At 43.7% G+C, this 23,512-nt stretch overlaps 1 protein-coding gene across 1 annotated transcript in view; it reads right to left on the bottom strand.

Annotated features, from left to right (window-relative positions):
* Positions 1-23,021, bottom strand: part of LOC306775153 (capping protein, Arp2/3 and myosin-I linker protein 3-like) — a 75,226-nt gene extending 52,205 nt beyond the window's left edge. The window contains exons 1-18 of the mRNA XM_079265437.1: positions 22,991-23,021; positions 14,752-14,855; positions 14,221-14,271; positions 11,440-11,499; positions 10,656-10,777; positions 9,973-10,070; positions 9,716-9,786; positions 9,515-9,588; positions 8,047-8,122; positions 7,399-7,487; positions 7,006-7,100; positions 6,519-6,605; positions 6,179-6,288; positions 5,641-5,718; positions 4,518-4,594; positions 3,109-3,213; positions 1,495-1,564; positions 1,230-1,311 (exon numbers count right to left, since the gene is read on the bottom strand). Coding sequence (XP_079121563.1) covers positions 1,230-1,311; positions 1,495-1,564; positions 3,109-3,213; positions 4,518-4,594; positions 5,641-5,718; positions 6,179-6,288; positions 6,519-6,605; positions 7,006-7,100; positions 7,399-7,487; positions 8,047-8,122; positions 9,515-9,588; positions 9,716-9,786; positions 9,973-10,070; positions 10,656-10,777; positions 11,440-11,499; positions 14,221-14,271; positions 14,752-14,855; positions 22,991-23,018 — 1,477 coding nt within the window. The 5' untranslated portion in view covers positions 23,019-23,021. The remainder of the gene's footprint in view (positions 1-1,229; positions 1,312-1,494; positions 1,565-3,108; positions 3,214-4,517; positions 4,595-5,640; positions 5,719-6,178; positions 6,289-6,518; positions 6,606-7,005; positions 7,101-7,398; positions 7,488-8,046; positions 8,123-9,514; positions 9,589-9,715; positions 9,787-9,972; positions 10,071-10,655; positions 10,778-11,439; positions 11,500-14,220; positions 14,272-14,751; positions 14,856-22,990) is intronic.
* Between the last annotated feature and the right edge of the window lie 491 nt (positions 23,022-23,512).

Here is a 23,512-nt window from a genome sequence, read left to right as displayed (position 1 = left end):
CAACGCCGTAATAGAGAGCTGTCAATCACAGTAAGCCCCGCCCTAAAGCATCCCCTGCTTTATGGTCTGTGTGACTCTAAATGGACCATAATGTACTAAATGAACATCATGCTGTATTGAAGAAGACTTGAAACTAGAGATTGAGACCATAAACTCATGTTTACAATGTTTACTGAGGGAATAAATCAAGAGAGAAGTAGAGTCATTTTGCAGAGACATTAGCATATTCTACGTTATTTTATCTTATTTCTGATGTTATTGGTACATTCCTATTGTAATTCATGACCAATTCTTCATTTAATTGTTTTAGGGTCTTTTTCACTGTTTACATGCTAATTGGCTACAACAAGCGGTAATATATCGGTGAACAAAACATCAGCTAATTCACCCTCTAACACCCACATCAGGCTGAAGAGTTTAATGGAGGATTGATATCACCAGAGTGAAAACATTGTACTGAAGCACTGTAGAGAGATCGTCCAGTGGGCCGTGGGAAAATGTCCAATTTCACTTAATCGGTCCAATAAAATATGATTTAGTTGCTGCAAATGATTTGCCATTGTTGAGCGTCTGAGCTGCAACATACTGTCTGGCTCAGTAATACATACTCTTCCATGCCAGGGGGGCATTAGGGAGCGCAGTCATGACGGGTTCATGGAGGACAGTAGAACTAAATGATGGGAGAGGTTGCGGTGACAAGACGAACAGCGACGGAGAAATATTTAAAAAGGAAAAATGCAGACTGTGAACTGGGCCCTGGACAGAATAACCCCGATGAAAAGCCTCGTGTGAGATGAGCTTTTCAAGCATGACTGCTTTCAAAACTAAAAACAGAGAGACTGAGAGCTGTTGGGGAAGAGCTTCGTGCCTTCTTCAGTTTGCGCCAGGATGTCAGCGTTGTGTTCCTCTAAACAGGCTTCACACTCACTGAGGATCACACATTGAGAGATTAGATCGTCAGCATGCATCCTGTATTATGCTACAAGGTGTCATTTTGTAACTTCTTTGGCTGTTGGTGTGCCGCTGGATCTTTTTACTGTATTAAATGTACCGCGGCTCAGGAAAGGTTGAAACCAGTTGCACCGTGTTACACTGTGAAACGTGTGTCCTTATCTTGTTCCATGTCAGCCTTTCTGGACTGGACGATGTCCTGGGATGAGGGCTAGGACTGGAGAGTGATTGTGTGAATGCCACTCCTCCTCTGTGAGTGTGTGTGTGCTCTTGCATACCATTGTCAGAGAGATCCAGACTTCTGATAGCTGTGGCTTCAGAGATGTGCTCCTGTATCACCTGGGCCCCTGCAGAGCGCAGCTACACGCACACACACACACACACACACACACACACACACACACACACACACACACACACACACACACACACACACACACACACACACACACACACACACACACACACACACACACACACGCGCAATAGTGTGTATACTGTAGCTTCTGTATCATCATAAATGTGTGAGAGTGTGTACTGTACCTCACAGCTACTGAGGTCCAACTCTAGCCCAAACAGACGAGTGTTGGTTGCCAGACCCTGCAGTAATAACCTAGTTGTGAAATAAAACATAGAGCCATGAGATACACAAGTGGACTCACGGTATAGCAGAGCTGCTTTGACCACTGGAACACAGTTGGAATGTGCGCAGTGTGTTGTGTGTGTGGAGAGATAGCAGTTCTCCAGTAACTGGTACGGTGGCAGCAAAGCCAGCTGTGAACCTGAACTGCTGGGAAACATCCCATAAGGAGCCCACGAGTGATGCTCAACAAGTCCACGTCTATGGTTGCTATTCAAATAATAGAACAGCATTACTGTATGTGTTGGTACCTTCACATACGTTATCATGAACACATAACCACGAGGCCAGTGTTCTTTAAACGCAGTGGTGGGCCGTCAGGGCCTGCAAGGCCTTCTCTGCTACCCTGACACAATCACAAAGTTATATCTATTCTATAATGTAATAATGTTTCTTAAATACACTACATGTATTATAATTTATAAACACATTTCCCCATTATCTTATGTTCTCATTGCACAGCTCCTGTCTTCCTCAGTTGCTCTGCTTCCAGTGCAGCTTGTTTTAAGTAGAGCTTTTATCCAATCAGATCTCACCTCTGTGTCTCTAGGTAAGAACAGAGCCAGAGGCCTGCAGACTCACAAGTGCATCATGTGCACTTTAAGTGAATGGGGACGATATTGTTGATTGTCATAGTGTTCAACCAATCAGATCTTTAGTTTGACATGTTGGGCGTATTCTTTGACGTGTCAGAGCTGCTAGCTGGCCTATAATGACGTCAGCATTAGCACGCAGCTCAGTGTCCAGGTGCAGCTCTGCAGTGAGTGCAGCGTGCGCTGTGATTGGTCAGTGGGCGAGCACGTGACAATTGTGAAACGGAACTTAAAGTAGCCATCAGACCTTAGTCGGAGTAGTGAGAGTTCAAATTGAAAGATATGGAAGAAATTATGACATTTTTTGCATCTTGCTTAATGTCGATTTTTATTATTTTAGCGAGCTTTGTTTCTTTAACACTCAATGGCTGAAGGAGGAGAAACGGATTAGTGAGTTGGGATTAAACTCTTAGTCAACAAAGAAAGGAGGATGGAGTTTGTCTTTGAGTGAACTGCGTTTGTTTATTACATCTAATATCTGAATGGCCCTCCAGTGTGCAGCAGGATGCGTGTTGCTGCTGTTGTTTCTTGTTAAGCTAGTTAGCGTAGCCTCCCAGAACACGTGCGGTGCCTCAGCTGTTTTTGTTCCGGGTTCAGAGGTCACAGCCCGTGTCTCCTATGTGAGCGCAGAAAACATTATATTTGCTACAATTGAAGCTTCTGCATGTTCTAAATGCACGAGAAGAGGTTAGAAACAATCCTCAGATAAAATCCACTCAGGGACCTTGTGGTTAATACTTATTGTTAGTATACAGTAGCAATGCTCTCACATTTTATTGGTGATCTCGCAATAAAGTAAAGCCAGATGTGATGTGTGTGCAACCGACTTGAGACCTCATCATACAGCAAGACGGGTAGAAGGTTCACGTCCCGCTCATGAGAAAGTGAACATCACATGACTGCGTGTGTTGGGAGGAAACACACCTGAGGGCTTGAGGAGGAAGTTTGGTTGCAGACAGGCCCACATGTTTGAGCTCACAGCTCTGACTGAAGAACTCTCCGATGCTCCTGGTCATCTTCTGCACCTTTCTACACACAGGCACACACAAAGACTTTCATAGTCACCTGGAGCCTTCAAACCTTTCCTTTCAAATAAGATAAGACAGACTTTATACTGACTCACTACAGTCCTCATGTCCGTATATAACTGTTTGATATCTGATTGGATCAGAGCGCTTAGCTTTAGCTTAAAATAACTACTGAAGTGTAGACACGTTAACGACAGTTACGTGACAAATACGTCAATGTCTGGGTTAAAAGAAACGACATAAGTGCTGTTACCTGTGTACGAGATAATAACTACGGAAGTGTCCTTACTGACACAGTAACTCAGCACTTGAGCATGTTTTATATAGCTACGAACTCAAATGTATGACTGTACTCTGATGGAACACATCAATGCTGGGGTTAGAAGTATTCCATGGAAGGCATTGCTGGGCCTCCGTACTTTTATTGTTTGTGTCTGTCTTTTCATGTGTTTGTCTCTCTGGACTCTGAGTCTGAAATAAAGTCATATCATACAAAATCTATACAAATCTGCATTTTATGGTTGAAAATGGCTCAAAACACCATCTGTTGTTGTAGATCAGCTGGATCCCACAAGAACAATTGTGAGCTAGAGTCGACCGTTTTGGGTCAATCTACGTCATGAAATCCCAGAACGCTAGCGCCCTTGGATCAGACCCCTCCCTGACTATCTCCACAGCCTGTGTAGCGTCACAGTCACAGCTAACGTGCTAACGTTACGCTGGTCACAGCTCTGGGTCGCTGCTCCGGCAAAGTCTCCCAGTGGAGGGCGGTGAGGTGGAGGGGTGGCGGGTGTAGTTGGTGTCTGTGGAACTATCAATAGCAAATACATAAATGTCAGCACCCAATGCCATATTGCTATTCTCCGAGCTACTGTAGCTGTCATATTTGTCGACGCTGCGTCCAGGCTTTAGTCACATCCCTCAGACTCTTGTCCACTTTTTTGCATTTTTCACTGCATTGGTTGGACTGAGACCCAAAGACCGGGGGTGAAGTTACGCTTTCAGTACAGAAGTTACGTAACAAATAAGTCAACTGTTGGGTTGGAATAACTCAGACACTGAGTAGTGTCACTTCAGAACGTAATAACAGATCCAATCTACTGATGTGCTGTAAAGCAAAATCAGAAATAAGGAAATGACAGTAAAACCTTAAATGAGCTGAGTAGTGTTATGATCCATGATAGTAGCTGTACAGTGGTAACGACTCCATTACTACAGTAATACCGACTTCTCTAATGCAGAGAGGATGACAGTTCACAGGTCCTACAGCTCCAAACCAGAGAGAGGAACGCTGACGTTACTGACCTGTGGCTGAACGGGTTCCTGGCCAAGCTCAGGCGCATCAGTTTGTAACAACATCCGGCAGACAGCGACACAAACAACTGCAAGAGAAGGTACAATGAAGGACACGCACAGCACTTCAATCCATGATAATTCACAATGGTTCAATGAGCAACAGTGGCGTAGCGCAAAGATCTGGACCCCAGAGACATGCAGCCACAGCGCCCCCCCCCCCCCCCCCCCTTCAATACACCCAGGCTCTCACTCTCGGCCTTTACATCGTAGAACATCTCCATTATACACTGAGCATGAGACTCATCGGTTAATAAGTAGCAGCGCTGCAGCCTGGTGCTCCTTCCAGCTGATGCCCTCCAGATACTCACGAACACATCAAAGTGACCCCAGCTCTCTCCACTGCACCGCTGCACTGGCAGGTCTTAAGAATCCCCATCCGGAGAAAGACTTCAGTGACAAACACTGACAAGTAATCAATGGTAACATGCATTCAATTCATTGATGGGTTTTTAAAATCTTGATGGAGCTTCAGGCTTCTTGCTCAGCTCGGCTAAACACTCGCTGGATACGTCTCTGTGCTGAATGACAAAGACCAGAACCATCAACCGTCTCCTCTCACAGCAAGCTTACTGTACAAACTGGTTGACGATTATTCCTTCAGGGGAAATCTATCAAGTGGCATTTAGAACGGCGTCGCATGTCCATGCTGTGGCTGCAGCTCGATCATCGGCCACAGCCGACCACGCAGCCAGACTAGCCCGACCCAACGGCGCTGAGTCGAGAGGGAAGAGACCGAAGGCGGTTCCACCACCGGCCTGGTCCTGACTGACGTCCAGTCGCAGGAGGACTGAACCCAGCAGCTGTTCCCTCATCACAAACAAGTGTCCATCGTGATGCTCGGTGCTCAAACAGTCTAAGCTGATGGACAGCGTTTCCCTGGTTGATAATGTTAAGATGTCGGCCATGTTATCTCCCCAGAGAAGTGCTCTGTTGCTTCTGTCTGCATTCCTCCTGATGCAAATTTAAATAATGCAAGACAGTAACTCGTCTTTTTTGAGTTGCAAATGTGCTCCAGCTACATGTTGGGGTGCAACGCTGTGCTGCACACTCAGCATGAACGTCTCTCACTGACCGTGTCCAGAGGGCAGCTGGTGTCGCTGAGGTCCAGATGAGACAGAGAGTTAGTACTGGACAAGAACTTGAAGAGGAACTGCAAGACACACACACACACACACACAACGCTTAGACATACTGTATGTGTTGTGCAGCATGTTGAAGATGTTCAGACTGCTTCACAGTTCAAAGTGTTGCTGTAAACTGAATGAAATGTTTTTCTCTCAGCTGTAAACTAGGATATGAATAAAGCAGGACCTTCAGTATTATGAGTAGAGCGTTATAATGCAGCGTCCCTTTATTATATTTTAGGTATTGTTTCTCTAACTTATATTGATTATATATTTTGGTTCCGAGATGCCGTCCTGTCCTCTCCAGTTAAACTCGGCTTATATCTGCTGTTCTTTGCACCGCTCAATGTAGAGAAGTGTCGGTTACAGCTCCACTTCTGGATTTGTACGTACAGTATGTGCACATGTATCCATGTGTACATGCAACAATATCTGTCTTCAATCCACATCATTTGACATGAAACACACACACAGAGCAGAGCGTACCGTTGCGTCTTCAGTGACCAGGCTGCCGGGGTTACCAGAGAGGTCGAGGTGGGTCAGAGAGGCTGAGAACAGCTGAGTGGAGGATAAGAGCCGACTCAGGCAGCCGAGACCTGCAGAGCAACACAGCACAGTCAGCAGGATGCTGCTGGAGGAGGCGCCTCACCACACAGAGCTAAGTGTGTGTGTGTGTGTGTGTGTGTGTGTGTGTGTGTGTGTGTATGTGTGTGTGTGTGTGTGTATGTGTGTGTGTGTGTGTGTGTATGTGTGTGTGTATGTGAGTGAGTGAGAGAGAGAGAGAGAGAGCGTGCGTGTGTGAGCATGTGTGTGTGTGTGTGTGTACCTTTAGCAGTCATTGATACCCGGGACAGAGAAAGCTGCTTGAGTCCTTCAGCTAGATTCTCTAACTCCTGAGTGAGAGCTATGACACCTGGGAATGACAACACACACACTAAATATGCATAAAGTACAGTGTGCATACTCAACACAAACATGTTGGCCGTTCTGAAGTACGCGTTGCTAATCTTCATTTAAAATGACTAACTGATATGAAGGCTGTGGCCCTTTGTTGTTCTGCAGACTTGTCAAAGCAGAAAAGAGACTTTGGTGGAATTAGAAACATCAAAGCTGGCTGAACCTTCTCACTGCCGACGATCTGAGATACCAGAAGAAGATGGCCAGTGTCCCTCCAGCTAAACACACATTTCACTCTCAGGTCTTCACATGAAGGCTAACAGGAGGACCGGCCCCCTGCTTCAGATGGACATCAACACCTCCTCTAGTCTAGAACTCTTCTGACAGCACTCAGACGTGCTGGATAGAAAGACCACCTTTGTCTTCGATTGGATTGCCAGAGAGGTTGATGGATGTCAGGGTAGAGGAGCTGTGCTCCCGCAGGGCAGCTGCCATCTTGATTGCAAAGTCCCTGCAGCAGAATAACAAGGTTACTTCTCAATCAATCCCTGTGCGTTTGAATTCAGAATCACAAACAGCCTGCTTGGATTAATGTGGTTTCAGTCTTTCTCAAGGTGTATTTTCTTTGTTATAACAAACCTGCGGTTCAGTGTCCCGCTGTCCGTCTGACAATGTGCACATTCAAGTCACCAGCCGACAGTAAAACACAAATCTTCCTAAAGTATGTTAATATTCATGTCTGGGAACTTTGCCTCCCTGCCTCTCTACATCTCCAGCACGTCGCTGCACACACTCCCACACGAACTCACAGTTTGAGTCCACTGGCCTCCAGCGAGAGCTCCTCCAGGCTGGGAGATCTGGACAGCAGGTAGGTCAGCTGCTGCTGGACATCTACTGACTGAAGGGACAGAGACACAGAGACAGTCCTGGTGAATGCAGGTCCTATCATGCTCAGATTCAGGTTCATGTTTGTATTTTGGGTTTCTGCTAGAAAACGTTTAACTGCTTTAATGTTAAATGTTATATTTCTCATACTGTCTGACTGAATAAACGTGTATTCACTCTCTGTCTTAAACGATCCGTGTCAATGAACTTAAGAACATTTATTCTATGCAGAATAAGGGCCGCGGTTGTATTCTGGTGTAGGAAGGTAACACTTAGTGGAGAATGGAGAGGAGGAAGTTGCTTCCACTAAACGTTTGGAAGATGGCTGGTAGGCGGCTGTATCACGACAGATCCATAGAGCTCATGGAGTGTGCCACCACCTGCTCTCACGTCATCGTCGTTTAGCTCATGCTATACATTCATTCTCTTTGCATATGAAGTACCTCGTCTACATTTTGTCCATGAAATGGGATCATGGGCTGACATGCAAGTGACACTATCTTCTGCAAAACCTTCATTCAATCCTTCCACCACTCTAACAACAGAAGAACACAAACAATAAGAGAGTTTACCAGTTTGAGGTCTTTGCAGTAGATCTTGGTGAACCACTGGTTGAAAGACAGAGCTGCTACTGCTAATGCCAAGTCCCTGAGAGGAAAGAACAGGAGTTTAAAGAGTTAGCTTAGCATAAACTCCCACTCAGCCGTTAGCACAAAGGAGCGATGTAGGTGACCAAAGTAAGCTGATCAATATTTTATGAATAATGTGAATGCTAGCACTAGCTGAGTCAAGGTTAGCTGTGGAAAGTGTGGAAATAACTGTAAGCGTTAGTTCTGATCTTTTGAAGCCTTCTTCTTCTGTCAGATTGATGCTTCTGTAGTTGGAGTCAATTGAAGAAAGTGATGAAAAAGCTTCAGTTCCCCGTCTGAAAGGCTGTCTGATGGCAAGAGGAAGCGGCTGTGGACGGGAGCAGCAGAAATATGTATTTTACCTACCTAACAAAATCAATATCATGTTCAGGACTATGCCCTATTTTGAATATTGGAAGTGCTTTACCTTGATGTTTTTGACGGGGAACTGAAGCCGTCATCAATGCTCTCTTGAAAGCCACAAGACTCCATTGACAAAAGTAGTAATGTTCCTACATGGACCACAGGAGCTACTGCTCTACCTTCTACCAGTGAGCTGGTGTTGTGTTATTGAGTGACTTTCAGATTCAGAACTAAGGTGGCGTCCACATCAGTACATTGTACTACATTACACACCTGTGTGCTCCTGCACACTGGGAGCATGGTGACCGCCTTTCGGGTTAAGTATGTAATACACTGGTTATAACTGTATATGTAGCAGCATCATCATACATCATGTAATACACTGGCTATAACTGTATATGTAGCAGCATCATTATACATCATGTAATACACTGGTTATAACTGTATATGTAGCAGTAGCATCATACATCAGGTAATACACTGGTTATAACTGTATATGTAGCAGCATCATCATAGATCAGGTAATACACTGGTTATAACTGTATATGTAGCAGCATCATCATACATCAGGTAATACACTGGTTATAACTGTATATGTAGCAGCATCATCATACATCAGGTAATACACTGGTTATAACTGTATATGTAGCGGCATCATCATACATCATGAAATACACTGGTTATAACTGTATATGTAGCAGCAACATCATACATCATGTAATACACTGGTTATAACTGTATATGTAGCGGCATCATCATACATCATGTAATACACTGGTTATAACTGTATATGTAGCGGCATCATCATACATCATGTAATACACTGGTTATAACTGTATATGTAGCGGCATTATCATACATCAGGTCAGGTGGGAACATGCTTTTAGAAAGGCTCGGGAAAATAGCATTGTGACGCATTGTGCATAGTTTGACCCAAATGTGTATGTTTGGACTTGAATACATAAGAATATAAACAACTAAAGCAAAGCAGAAAGACGATGTACCCGCCCCTTAAGACTGGATGTAACAACACTGTACTGTATCTCACCTGCTGTCTAAGTGGCTGAAGTCCTGCAGGTTGAACTCTCTCCACTTGTTGGTGCAGTAGATGTTGTCCACATCCTGTCACAACAGTTTGCAAGCAGCTATGAAGTGTCACTTGAGTAGTTTATGGCAAAAGAGGTCCTTGTAAAGTTTGATACACATGGCCTATTAAAGTACTTCATGTTGCAGTGCAGTCGTGACTCACCCATTGGATCTCCTCTCTGAATGGTATCTGGTTGAAGTCACACAGAGCAGCATAGGTATCAGAGAACCCTCCTGAGGAACACAATCAGACACTATCATCGGCAAACACACAAGCTTCCTTCAGGAGCCAATGTATCAATGATCCCACATGCACTAATCTACAAAACTAATATTTCTCCTGGATCGTACAGGGGTAATCTTCAGATCACCAGGTGTGAGTAACAGGTGATGATTTACTGTAAGATAAAGGACACATACCACAGGAAGTAGGCCGACTGTCCAGCTGCTCTTCTATCACATCCGTCAACGTGAGGAGTCTCTGCTGGAGGTCTGGAGGACTCGTCTTCAACAGCTTTCTGACAAAGGACAAGAAATATACTGCTAAAGACAGACAGGTATAGCATGTTAGCATGCAAACGTTCGCTAATTAGCACTAAACACTAAAACACAATGTCATTAGTTTTGCAGGTCAAAAACTAAATTGGACAAACTGATGATTCAGGACAGTGAAGAGAGGCCATGCACATGAGTCATGACAATCCATTCAGTCGTTTAGGTATTTTATTTAAAACTACGAAAGAAGCCAGAGGACCACAAGCATGATGTAGAAACAGAACTGGATGCAGCTCTTCAGGCGGGCTCCCTATAGTTCCTGATCTTCTGCATCTGTGGCCCAAAGAGCGTTTCTTTTAACTCCGCCTCCCAGCCCTTGGTCCAGCCTCGGTCTAGGGCTCATTCATACTAAATAGGATGCTATGCTATCACAAGTCACAACTAGCTAGGAGCCAGAAGGCTAAACAACTGAATGGAGGGATGGCTGCTAACTTTAGCTGGTGCTAGCAAACTGTATTCCTCAAATGCAGCTTATGTTGCATTTCAGTTTGGCTGGATTTTGAAATATTTTTTACAATAGATCATTTTCTATCATGAGTGAGGCTCACCCTGGAGAGGAATCAGGGAAGACCCTCTTGAGTGAGGCGGTCATGTGACGGACCATGGCCTCAAGATCCTCGACGTGTGATACACTAAAGGACAGAGTGAGCCTGTCTGTCTCCATCACAATCTGCAACATACATGTACGTTAACATCAAACATTGAAAACAGTCAAAACATAGAAGCAACAACCTTAATTATCTTGATTTTCATCTATATGAATTGATATATATAGAGATATGTATACACATAATCTCACAGTATTTTACAATGATTAGCCGACTGTATATTGCTCACTATGTATTTTGATCATGAAGCATCATTGAGCATTTATTGCACATCCTTAACGTAAGATGTCAGTTACCTCCACTAGTTGAGCTCAAAGCCAAAATGCTCACTCGTTAAACAAGTTAATGAGAATAGACCCCAACTAGTTAATCAGATGCACCATGCAGCCACTAGTTAGCTAGTTGCAGTTCCTCAGACCAACATGTAAACCAATGGAGCAGGCAGGATAATGACACAATCCTGAGTCCTGATTGTTGGTATTTTTTATTTTGAACTGGAAAACCAATAGGACGCCTCAATGCACACCTTCCCCCACCTGCTCATTGCCATCTTGTGCAACTATCATAACTAGTGAGCAATTTGTCTTTCACGAACTCAACTAGTAAACACTTCAAGCCTCACTAGTTACCACTAGTTCCATACAGGATGAACAGAAGGAATGCAAAGAGAACACTTGAATAAATATCAAAAACAAGTATGGCTCCAATAAAAACAGTCTTGTACCTGAGTGAGACTGTGAATGTTGATGGAGCAGATCTCCAAGTAGCTGAACGTGCTCTCCACCTGACACACAGACACACACAGGACATGAACATCTTACTGGACACAACCTTTCAGTGACCACGGAGGTTAACAGACTCCCAGTCTGTCTCTACGTGGGGCTTTCATTTGTCCAGGTTCTAAAATGTTCGTCCCCCCCCGCCCATAACATGAAGGCAGCTGGTATTTAGTTTGTGCTGAAAGAAAACATGATTTGAACGTTCAACAGCAGCGTTCCATTTCGAGTACAAACATAATAGTAAATCACACAATAAGAATATGGGTTCAGTTTAGGAGACATGTTGGGCTGAAGGAGCCTCGAGCCTCCCCCCCATGAAGCTGAAGCACATGTTCATTCCCTCCTGTACTGACCATGTACTCTATGGTTTGATAAAGGGATTAGATCGATCCATCATTTATACAGAGAAGATGCATTTCCTTCACTTTCCCAATTATCCCAAATTTATGACCAACCAAGGAACCATTTGTTCCGTTACTTGCAGGTCAGGAGCTTCGTATAAAAGATATTTGACTCATTTCTGAATAAGCTTATGAAATCACATGCTGACAGCCTCCTAGAATTGAACTGTAGAGTATTGATTTCCCAGACTTATAAGTTCATCAACAACATCAACCCACACTCCTTTGAGAATTTAGGAATGGCCTGGGAGTCAGATCTTGGAGTGGTTGTAACCAATGACCAATGGGACTCTATTTTAGACTTACATACGTCATCTACGTCTGCTAAACACAACTTACTCTAGCTAGAGGTGGTGCACAGGGCTCATTACACCAATGCTAGATGGGTAAAGATTTATTCTAACATCCGATATGTCAGCAGACATGACACACATGTTTTGCCTATGTCCTAAACTCTCTACCTTCTGGATTATTAATGAATGGATTATTAGTATTTCTAAAGCTCACAGTGAGCTGTTTGTTCCTCAATTTGACCTTCCCGTGCCCTCTTACCAAATAATGTAATAATCATAAATAAATAATAAAGACAAAATGTGGTCCAGTGGAATAGCTTTCAACCCATGCCGGTCTGTTGGAGGGGTCATGGGAGATTGCCCAGTGTTTTGTGGACTTGGGGAAGGCTTACGACCGAGTCCCTCGGGGGTCCTGTAGGGGGTATTGAGGGAACACAGGGTATCGGGTCATTGCTACGAGCCATCCGGTCCTCGTGGGATCAAAATGACAGCTGTGTCCGGATACTCGGCATAAAGTCAAACATGTTTTCAGTGCGTTGGCCTCAGGGTGGTCCTGTCACCAATCCTGGTTGTGATTTTCCTGTAAAGGATCTCAAGGCACAGCCAGGGGGAGGAGAGTGTTTGGAGACCTCTCTGCAGGTGATGTGGTTCTGTTGGCTTCTTCAGAACGTGACCTTCAGCACACACTGGGCCGGTTTGTTGCCCAGTGGGAAACAGTACCTCCAAGTAGGAGGCCATGGTTCTCTGCCGTCCGGGTTGAGAGCGAGTCACTGCACCAACCAAGGGAGTTCAGGTATCTCAGGGTCTTGTTGCTGCTGGTGTTGTAACGGACCGTCATGGTTGAAGATCTACCAGTCCATCTAACCTGACCCTCACCTTTGGTCGTGAGCTGGGGAAGTGACTGGAAGAATGAGATTGCATATATAAGTGACTGAACTGAGCTTCATTTATAGAGTGGATGGGCTCAGCCTTAGAGAAAGGATGAGGAGCTTGGACATCTTGAGGGAACTCGGAGTAGAGCCGCTGCTCCTTCTTGACGTAAGGGGCCAGCTGAGGTACTTCGGACCAAGATCAAGATTCTCTTGGACGCCTCCCTTTAGAGGTTTTCCGGTCAAATCCAACTGGTAAGAGGCAGGCAGACCCCGATCCTGCTGGAGAGACTTTACATCTCGTCTGGCCTGGGAATGCCTCGAGGTTCTCCAAGTGGAGCTGGAAAGCGTTGCTGGGGAGATGGACGTCTGGAATAACCTGCTAGCCCTGCTGCCCCCGCGACCCAAATATAAAACTGAGGTATGAACATTAGTGTGTATATTATGTTTTGTTTGGGATTTGTGTGTATATGAAGTCCTGAAAATGAAGAGAAACATATGTGGCATAAATGCCGCCCTTTTGCAAAACCTCTGCAACCCCAATCTCACAATCTGTGATCTTGACACAGAGCAGAGCTCAGGATGAGAAGTGTCACAGATGAATCCCACATATATCAAACCATACCATCAAATGTGCTAAAATAATGTTTTAAAGGTCCAGTGTGTAGCATTTGGGGATATATCAGCAGAAATGGAATACAACATTCACATCTATGTTTTCTTTCGTGTATAGTCACATGTTTGTTAGCTGAGAATGAGCCCTTCATATCAATAGAGGGAGCTGGTCCTCTTCAGAATCTGCAGTGTTGTACCACCATATTTCTACAGTAGCCCAGAACGGACAAACCAAACACCGTCTCTAGTGAGAGCCTTTCACATTGTTGTCAGCTGAAGGCCACCGTAGTTCTCCTACACGCTTGTTAAACTGTGGTAACGTGAGCCGCTGAGTGCAAAGTTCTGGTACCTCCGTCCGCTGATTGACTTCTGCAACAGTGGTGCTATTATGGTATGGATGACCTCTGAATGAGGCGAATATCGTTACCACTTATTTACACTCGGCGACTCACGTTACTACAGTCTTGGAAAACGAGGAGTGATTCTACAACCACACAGCTGGATGCCACCAAGAGCTGCACACTGTCCCTTTAACAGGTGTGACTTACCCTGACAGGCTGCTTGCTGATAACCAGGTAACCTCTCCATACACTCAGCACCTAAGATGTGAAGGAGCAGAGAGACATGACATTAGATGTGGGACTGATAGACCCATAGCTGCTTGATGCTTGTTGCATTGGTTGTACAGCATTGAACAGGAATGTTATGTTTAGGTGAGTTAGTTTTACAATTAGATTTGACACAAAGATCATCAGATATCAGGTATCATTTCAGTTGCTGTTGAACTTTAGTTCTGCATATTCCTGAATGCCACAAACCAAGTGACACACAGGGAGCTGGGGCTTTCATGGACCAAGAGTCTGGCCCCCAAGGACACTGGACAACACTGATCAAACAGGACAGGACCATCAGACAGCAGTGTGCACACCAGTCCTTAACATAGAAGGATCTGATTTCTGCTCATTTCATGCAAATATATCGTCTCTATTTTGCACTGGTTTCTACACACTAAGCAACATAACAAACTTAATATTAGGTGAAAGCCTTCATTGTCCAGGAGGAGTTTGTCCGTCACTCACCACAAACCTGTTGGCCGATCTGCCACATGGCTGACTGGAGTGGTTCAGAAGGACAGGCGTCACCAGGCAGACTCTGTGAGGCTTCAGCAGCTCTGAGATCTGATCTGGTCACAGGTTACAAACACAAACACAAGTATCAGTCACACATTACAAGCTGAAGCTGCCATGTGAGAGCATCAGCCATGAGTTGGGACCGATCCATTGTGTTCCTAAAGCAACACATTACTCCTCTCTACCTTTACATAGACAACAGCTCTTTGCTGCTCTATGAATGCTCTGAATATTGTATAGAGAACCTTTTAAGATAATTCATGATGGTGCTATTCATGGACTTTGACCTTTGAAACATCAAGCCTAAGCTGGAACCCTACTGATGTCTTATGATGCAGCATGAATTATTGACATATTCATATTTGTTTTTGAATGGGATGTCTATGGAGACAATTTTCAAATCTTCTTCAACTTCCAAATCCTTCTTCTTCCTCATACTTTGAGCTACAGACACTATTTCAACTTTAAAGTGTTGAGAAAACCCTGAACTATTGCCGTCTTCAGCTTTTTGATATCTTTTACACTTTTTGAACAGTCACATTTGAACTTTTATGATTCTTTCAGTCGTTTTCTGACTTTATAATGGGTGTGTATTGCGCAGCTCAGAGTGTGTGATGTCATCACTAGAGTGAAGAGCAGCTTCAGAATCTTGTGAAATATAAATAGTACAAATGTTTGTAATTACTACTACTACTACTGCTATTCATGCTACTACCAATACTGATACTACTACAGCTGTTAGTACGACTACTACTAGTACTACTAATACTGCTATTACTGCTACTTCAAATGCTGCTATTACTTCTACTACTACTACTACTACTTATTCTCCTAATACTACTGTTATTTCAACTACTACGACCACTACTCCAGCTATTACTATGACTACTGATACTACTACTTCTACTACTTATTATTTGAATGCTACTAATACTTCTACTAATAATACTACTTCTACTACTTCTTCTTTGGGGGTGACCGTGGCTTACTGGGTAGAGAGGGTTGGTCACCGGTTCGATCCTCGGCTGCACCGTGTCCTGTGTCGAAGTGTCCCTGAGCAAGACACTGAGCCCCTAACTGCTCCCCGGGCACCTGTCATTGGCCGCCCACTGCTCCCTACATATACAGGGATGGGTCAAATGCAGAGAATAATTTCCCCACTGTGGACCAATAAAGGAATGTTTCTTCTACTACAAATATCACTCCTGCTACTACTAGTACTTCTTCTAATACTACTAATACTTCTACGACTACTAATATGTATAGTACAACTACCACTTCTACTACTACTACAACTGCTATTGCTACTACTATTACTGCAACTACTACTAAAACTACTACTGCTATAAATGTTATTACTACTAATACGACTACTACTTCTACAAATAGTACTTTTATATCAACTATGACCACTGCTACGTAGTACAGCTATTACTACGACTATGACTAGTCATAGTCTACTACTACTACTACTGCTACTGCTGTCATTACTGCTACTACCAATACTATTACTACTACTTCTAATAATACTTCTACTAACACTACTGTTATTTCAACTACTACTATCATCACTACTACTGCTATTACTACTACTATTACTACTACACCTACTAATAGTTCTACTGCTTTCGACCTTGATGAGAGAGTGCAGTCGCTTTGCTGCTTGCTCTTGCCTCTGCACCTCTGCTTGCATTTTCTTGCTTCAATTTGCCAGATATATCACATATATCTTACCAGATATATCACATATATCACTCTTCAACGTTTGAGTGAAGACAAATCCGTCGGAAAGTCGTCGAGCTATTTGGATTGTTGGCTAATGCTAACTAGCAGCTAAGTTAAAGCTAAGTAGCAGCAAGATGCCTCCTGTAACAATAAATCATGTAAATAATATGCGCTATACTTGTATGCTTATATTGCGGAGTTGTGAGGTCACATGTAAGTAGGTCAAATACTCCGAGCAGGGCATTCCGCCGCCTGCTCGCACGATAGAAACAGATACTGTGGCCCTGAAAAGAAATACTTGCTTAAACCACCAGATTAGGGCAGAAGATCTTAGAGTAAGGAGAAGAGCTCTCTTATCTATTCACACAGAGACTTCGAAATAGCTTAGAATTGCACCCTTTCGGCACCTTGAGTGTTAACAACATGCACCCACACTGATGATGCAGAGAAGGCGGTCCGGACGTGAGCCAGTGTGGGCGGATATGCCTAGCGCTCCAACCAGGCCGCTGAACAGCTAAACACAGCTCCGCCTGCAACTTTGCTTTAACCAATAGGCTCCAAAAGGAGGACCTATACATAAACGCATGCGCACTCTGTCTAAGCGCCTTTTTAGCTTTTCATTCGCTCCTACAGAGTGAACTTTTCTAGGTCCGTGCACGTATAACTGCTGGACATAATACTTCAGTTACAAATAAATGTTATTGCTTGAATTGAGCTAAACGCCTCGATCGCAGTCTGTTGACTCCGAGTTATCTCCTCAACACTCCCTTCTCCAAGGATGACGACTACAAACTCCTACAGAAGATTGCAGTCTTAGAAACAAAAATCCACAGACTAGAAGTAAACGTGGAGGTAAATGGACTGTGTGGGAATGATACCACTCTACCATGGACTCAAAACACAAATGCTAGCTAAGACACAGCTAACTAGCACAACCAGGCCTACCAAGAAACAGGAGGAGAGAGCAGATAATGAATCTTCAAATGGTAGTCCTCCCTGGAACTCTCTCGGTGCAAAGCCGAAGAGAAAATATGTGGGAGGACGACTAACAGGCAGAGTCCAGCGCACTGAGATTTGTGATGCGACTGGCTGGCCTGCACTAGCACACAGGCAGAACTCCTCCTCAACCCCTGCACCCAGATGGACAAAGCCAAGGACAGCTAAGAAAAGTAAAACCTGCAAAACACCTCCACAACAGCCAAGCCTACAACTTCAAAATAGATTTGCTCCATTGTCGCAGGATCCTAAATCTCCATCTGATGACCTGGATAAGCAGCTATCTCCTCAAAGCAGGGTAAGAACTGAGAGTAAATGTGAGAAAGGGCCGCAGGCAAAACTAATGACTGGGCCTGAGACTCTGATTGTTGGTGACTATGCTGTAAAAGATGTCAGAAAACTGTGCAGCAAGAACACCAAAATACTCTGCTTTCCGAAAGATATGGTCTCTGACATGAGAGACAAAATTCTGGACATCGTAGCTGACTATCCCACAGCGAAAAACATCATCGTGCATACAGGAAGCTGTGATATTGTGAAACAACAGTCTGAAGTTCTGAAGCGAGACTTTATTGATCTGTTAAACACAGTCAGCTCTGTCAAGGCTGAGGTGTTCATCAGTGGCCCTCTCCCACCAGTCAGAGGAGGAGATGAAGGATTCAGCAGGCTGTTTGCACTGAAGAAATGGCTGTCAACTGCATGTACTGACCATTCAGTACATTTTAGCAACAATTTCTGCCTTTTCTGGGAGCGCAGACATCTTTTTACAGCGCATGGAGTTTGCCTGAACAAGTCAGGGGTAAAACTGTTTACCTCTAACCTATTTTTCTCCCTGCGTCACTCGTCTGTCCCTACTGCCAAGGACAAGATACAAGAGGAGTCTAAACAAGAGATAACCACACAGCATCGCCATGGAGACCTTACGGGAAGGATGCCCCCGCCTAACGACAGCCAAAAGGAGGAGTCTCCAACCTCATCATCAGGGACCGCCTCCGATCTCCCACTTTCCCCACCCTTCCTAGACGCGGAGTCTTTACCTCCCTCCCCAGCACCTACTTCAGGTCCATACTTTGGACTGGACCTCCCACTTTCCCCACCCTTCCTAGACGAGGAGTCTTTACCTCCCTCCCCAGCACCTACTTCGGGTCCATGCTTTGGATCGCAAGCCTCTCTCACACTCTCCCCATCCTCCCCCCACCTGGAGTCAACTGACCACATGAAAGAGCTGGTCATTGCTGGAACCAAACACACTCCTCTCCCCACTCCTCGACGGTACTACAACCATCCTCTGTCTCCCCTAAATAATTGATATCTTCTGGGTCCAGGCTACAAGGCTAATGATACCAATGACTCTCTCCAGGAAAGGTCGGGGCCCTGTATGCAGCTAGCCGTTTCAATTCCTGTCCTGCAAGTGTATAGAAAAAGAAAGGTGAGGCTGCGAAGAAACAACAGTAAACATGCAAACTTATCAAACTTAGCATACATTCCTCGTCAGCCTGTCCAAATAAATTGGGCAAAGAAAGCTTTAACCACATTAAACTTAGCTTTATTAAATGTCAGGTCTCTGTCAGGAAAAACATTTTTAATCAATGATTTTATTATTAGGCACAAACTGGACATTTTGTTTTTAACTGAAACTTGGTTAAATCAAGATAACAGTGCAGCTGTTCTTATTGAATCAACATCTCCCAACTTCAGTTTCATGAGCGAAACAAGAGCGCATAAGAAAAGAGGTGGAGTTGCTGTTTTATTTAATGATTCTCTTCAATGCAAGCAGATGTCCTTTGGTCATTTTAGTTCTTTTGAATATGTGGCTCTGAATTCCAATCAAGCTTTATTCCTAAACATTTACAGACCGCCTAAATACTGTGCAACCTTCTTTGATGAGTTTACTGAATTGCTGTCTGTAATCTGTATTGATTTTGACTGTGTTGTTATTGTTGGTGATTTTAATATCCATGTTGATAATCCCCAGGACAGAGAGTCTATAGAACTATGTGGTGTCCTTGATAACTATGATCTGACTCAGCATGTGACAGGACCCACCCATAACAGGGGGTACACTCTGGACCTAATCATCACCAAAGGTGTAAACATTTCCAAGGTTGCTGTGACTGATGTTGCACTCTCTGATCATTTCTGTGTTTTCTTTGAGAGTGCAATCTCCTTGCACACAAATGTCCAAACCAAGGCTGTGACAAAGCGTTACATCTCTGAAAACACCAGTGAACTATTTATTCAGAAGTTCTCCTCCACACCAGCCCTCTCTTGCCTCTCAGTCAATGAGCTTGTAGATGGCTTCAATTTTAAAGTAAAAAATATTATTGATGCCATTGCACCCACTAAAGTGAAGGTTGTCTCGGGTAAGCAAAGATCTCCTTGGAGAAATGCTACGCTGGTCAAAATGGAGAAACGAGAGTGTCGGAAAGCTGAGCGCAGGTGGCGAAAAACTAATCTCCAGGTTCACTGTGACATCTATAAAGAGAGACTTCGCAATTATAATTTGGAACTTAGAAATGCAAGGCAGTCATTCTTCTCTGACATCATAACCAAAAACAAGAACAATACACGCGCCTTATTTGCTACTGTCGACAGGCTAACAAACCCTCCAGTGTCGGTAGCTGCTGAACTCCAATCCACCTGGGCATGCAATCAATTTGCCTCCTTTTTTACTGACAAAATTCAGAAAATTAGACAAGCAGTCAGTGCCTCCACATCAACCACAGGATATGTGTTGTCCCGATCTCTGAATAACATCCATTCAAATATCATGACACAATTTCATTCAATCGACCGTAGAAGCCTAGAAGACATTATACAACATCTGAAGTCATCCTCCTGCTGCTTGGATATTCTACCAACACACTTTTTCAAAAATATTTCAAACTGCATGACCACTGATCTTTTACAAATTGTAAACACATCCCTTCTCTCCGGTGTCTTCCCACAAGCCCTAAAAACTGCAGTTATTAAACCACTCCTAAAGAAGGTTAGTTTAGACTCCGCAACGATGAAAAATTATAGGCCAATATCAAACCTCCCATTTTTAAGTAAAATAATTGAAAAAGCGGTTTTCCAACAGCTGACCAACTTCTTGACCGTAAATAACTGCTTTGATGTTTTCCAGTCAGGCTTTCGACAGCACCACAGCACTGAAACTGCTCTTGTTAAGGTTTTCAACGACATCCACTTAAACATAGACAATGGCAGAAGTTCAGTCTTAGTGTTACTAGATCTCAGTGCTGCATTCGACACGGTCGACCATGCCATACTCCTAGAAAGACTAAAAATCTGGGTGGGACTCTCTGGCACAGCACTTAACTGGTTTGAATCCTACTTGAAGGGCCGAGAATACTTTGTGTCTGTAGCTGATTACACATCAGAGCTGACTAAAATGACATGTGGTGTTCCCCAAGGTTCAATACTGGGGCCTCTTCTGTTCAACATCTACATGCTTCCACTAGCTCAGTAACTACTACTACTACTATGACTACTTTTACTGCTATTACTTTGACAGTAAAATCGTTTAGCTTCAAGTTTTTCCTGCATTGTAATTCAGCTCTTAGCTTCTTTCGATAATACAGTTTAGCTTCCAAACGCCAGTTAGACATTTCAACTAGAAGGGTTTTCAGCAGTGCAGTTTAATGCTTTTGGCCTTCAACATTTTTCAGACAGGTCTCCGATTTCTGTATTTTCCCACCCTTTCAAAATAAAAGCCCCACAGAGTGAATTTTAACTGGACTGCTTGTGATGAAGCCTGTCATTTAATAACCTCTGTGTATGTGTCAAACATTATGATTCTGTCTCCTCTCCCCCTCCTTTCAAAATAAAAGCCCCACAGAGTAACTGTATCTTAACATGAAGCTCAGAATGAGGTTCATGTTAACAAATGTTAAGTTCAAGTCTTTCCATCACAAATACAGAAATGTAATTTTCAAAGGTATGTCTCAAACAAAGTTATATATCTAAAATACAGAAATGAAGGGAGCGTTAGCTCCCATCATTTCCAAAGGCTTCCAAACAAAGATGTATACTTCAATACAGAAATGACGGGAGCCATTTGTGGACTGTCCATCACGAACACAAGATTCAGTCCAAGAGTATGAATCGAAAATGCAGAAAAGAGAGAAGCGATATCTCAATTGAACCTCAATGATACTACCGGTAATATTGGCGTGTATATATATTGCGTCTTTGGGTCGTAGAAGCCACAGTGTCAAAATTTCTTGTGAAATTTTCTAGTTTATTTTACAGCTGCTTGCGATTCATCCACTCGCAGTATGCTGTTCTGTAATTATATGAAAATAATCAAAGGCTCCGTTTGTGTTTTTGGTATTCCACTTGTCACATTTGGGTTCATATTTTCCTATTTTTGCATGTTTTAGATCAGAAATGCTTCTAATATTAAAGCTGTGGTCTGCAACATTAGAGACCAGCAAGAGTACCCTCGATTTTGTGAAATGATCCAACCTAAACACCGTTTTATAGTGAAAGGAGCTAGCAGCATTCGCTCTAAGAGTCGCTAGATCTAGCGTTTCAGTATCCAGGTCATCAACACTGACAGCCCTCCAAAGCCACTCCCCCAGAATGACCATAATCAACGTGAACAACCAACATGGCTATAGAGTGCTGCAGGATGATGAAGTATTCTCGTTGTCCAACAGGAAGTTAGCATCGCTGGTTCCCTCAACAAACAGCCAATGAGATGCTTCCATTGAAGTTTGGATTGTTGTAGAAAAGAATCTCTGTGTTAAACAAACGTTTCTGATATTGACACCTTTTGTTCAGCAAGATCATCTTCACTGATGATTATGATTTGTGAAGCGTGAATGCAATCCCCAGAAGTAACAAGCTAACGTTGTACATAATGGAACTCCACCACGGTCACATGACTTCAGGACTTGTGTTCTAGTTCTACTCATTTGTTAGGAACCGACTTTTTTAAGACACGTAAAAGCTTCACAATTCACAAGTAGGGTATTTTTACTGACTTATTTTATGTCCTATTATTTCAGACATCTAACCAAAAACACATTGACTTTGCAACAAGAGAACTGGAAATGTAAAGTACGCTGACTCTTCTCTGGGTTTATCACAGCTGTCCAGCTGGCAGCTTGTGGAAGACTCCGGTGACGTGCAGTGAATGGAGGACAGGCAGGTAGCTCCAATCGATGAGTATGAGTGAACCATCGATGGAGGATAGAGGATGGAACGAACTCAACCCGTTTCTAAAAACATGACCCAGCCTAACTTTCAGCATAATTGATGCTGGATTTATCACAGGTTTAGTGACTCAGACTGCATCACTTTGAACTAAATTCACTGGGAACTATGTATACATATATATACACACACATGTGATGTGCTGTCCATGAGGTAAAGCATTCAAAATCCATTGGTTATTACTTTACTGCTCTATTTCCATATCTTCAAACTGTGAAAAAGAGCATTGATGAAGTTTGCTTACCTCTCAGGTTCTGGGAGACGGAGTCCATCCTTCACACTTCAATGAAACTAGAAGCTAGCTGTGATCATCTACTGCTCCTCCGGTGTCTTCACCACATTATCAACACATAAAGAGGTAATGGAGGGAAACACACGCAGTCAACAACCCATATGTTCAGAGGAAAGAACACAGATTCTGAAAGAGACAATCCGCATAAATCTGTGGCAGAGCAGAGAGCAGCGGAGGAAGGTGTTGGTACGTGGAGCAGAAATCAGAAAGTGGAGGGTGGAGACACAAACACACACACACACAGTCACCCACTTTCTCTTTTCCACCCGTGCACACTTGTCTCCCGTTCTTGCTTATTGTGCACTTCATGAAATTTGACACACACATCCTGTTCCACGTCAAGTCAGTGTTGTAGTGAACGGAGAGAAGAACGACGCCCGCCCACACACACACACACACACACACACACACGTCAGACTGTATGACGACCACGAGGCTGTTTGATTGACCAGCAGGGGGCACCAAACATGCTAT

This window comes from Melanostigma gelatinosum, assembly GCF_949748355.1.
Source record: "Melanostigma gelatinosum genome assembly, chromosome: 1".
Classification (NCBI taxonomy): domain Eukaryota; kingdom Metazoa; phylum Chordata; class Actinopteri; order Perciformes; family Zoarcidae; genus Melanostigma; species Melanostigma gelatinosum.
Note: the sequence above shows the minus strand (reverse complement) of the source record. Positions and strands in the feature narration are given on the sequence as shown.